This window comes from Penaeus monodon, chromosome 33, assembly GCF_015228065.2.
Source record: "Penaeus monodon isolate SGIC_2016 chromosome 33, NSTDA_Pmon_1, whole genome shotgun sequence".
NCBI classification, from domain to species: Eukaryota; Metazoa; Arthropoda; class Malacostraca; order Decapoda; family Penaeidae; genus Penaeus; species Penaeus monodon.
In genome coordinates, this window is record NC_051418.1 from 14475374 (window position 1) to 14476386 (window position 1013).

General features: G+C 38.2%; 1 protein-coding gene across 1 annotated transcript in view; it reads left to right on the plus strand.

Annotated features, from left to right (window-relative positions):
- The window catches only part of LOC119594058 (sex determination protein fruitless-like), a 63112-nt gene that overhangs the window by 18976 nt on the left and 43123 nt on the right, over window positions 1-1013 (plus strand). Inside the window, exon 4 of the mRNA XM_037943095.1 lies at window positions 201-709. Within this exon, the coding sequence (XP_037799023.1) occupies window positions 201-683 (483 nt within the window). The 3' untranslated portion in view covers window positions 684-709. The remainder of the gene's footprint in view (window positions 1-200; window positions 710-1013) is intronic.

Sequence of the window (1013 nt, forward strand, 5' to 3'; positions counted from 1 at the left end):
TATAGTGGAAATTAGATGCTGCACAAACATAAATGCATATATCCAGTTCTCCAAGTTGATCATGATACTTTACATTTTTAAACTGTTGCTTGAAGTATGGCTTGTCAGTACATCATGGTAAGTATGGATGCAAAAAAATAAAGAAAAATGTTGAAAGAATATTATATTTACATATTTACATGTTTTTTTTATTTTTTCAGGTAGATCAGAGTTTGATGGAATCTGTCCTTGAGGTTGCTGATATGCTTGAAGTGAAGGGGCTCTCACGTATACGTTCAAATACTTCCCTGAAGAAATTCATGGGACATACATCCACAACTGCCTCAAATACACCTGTCACAGAGGAACCAAGGTCAGACTGTAGGTCTCCAGAGGATCAGTTCTATCAAAGCAACCAACAGGAAAGCAGGACCATTGAAGCAGAGGGAGCATGGAGGGGGTTGCAGGGCAGTGCAGTGAATGATACTGGCCCTTCCAAAGAGAATATTCACACACCAGCAGAAGGGATCTCTTCCTCTCACACACCAGCTCATGCTCCTTGCCGCCAAGTCAATCCCCAGGAAGACCAGGATGAAACACAGACTTCAGGCATTGACCTTTCCTTAGCTAAGAATGAACCTGGTCACCCAGGGAAGGTATTGCTCACCCAGGACCAAAGGAAGATATTGAAGATGAAGGCTTAGGCCCAGCAAAGAAAAAAAGAAAGCATGTAAGTATTGAAAACCTTAGGTCTTCATATATTATCCTTTCTTCATTTTTAATACTATAGCAGATATATTTGTTATGACTTTATTCACATGTTTGCTGGAGAGCAAAGTTTTTGGTGATGTTTAGATGGTCATACCATATATTAGTTTCCTTGCTACTTCATAGTTATTTGGTAACTTTCATGCAATTTTCATACTTTTGACTCATTTGACCTAGTTTTCTTGAATGTACAAGAAAGTTTGCAGGGTTATACAGGATTTTTTTTTATTATTATCCCTAATTCTGTTTATATGACTCCTTGGTGA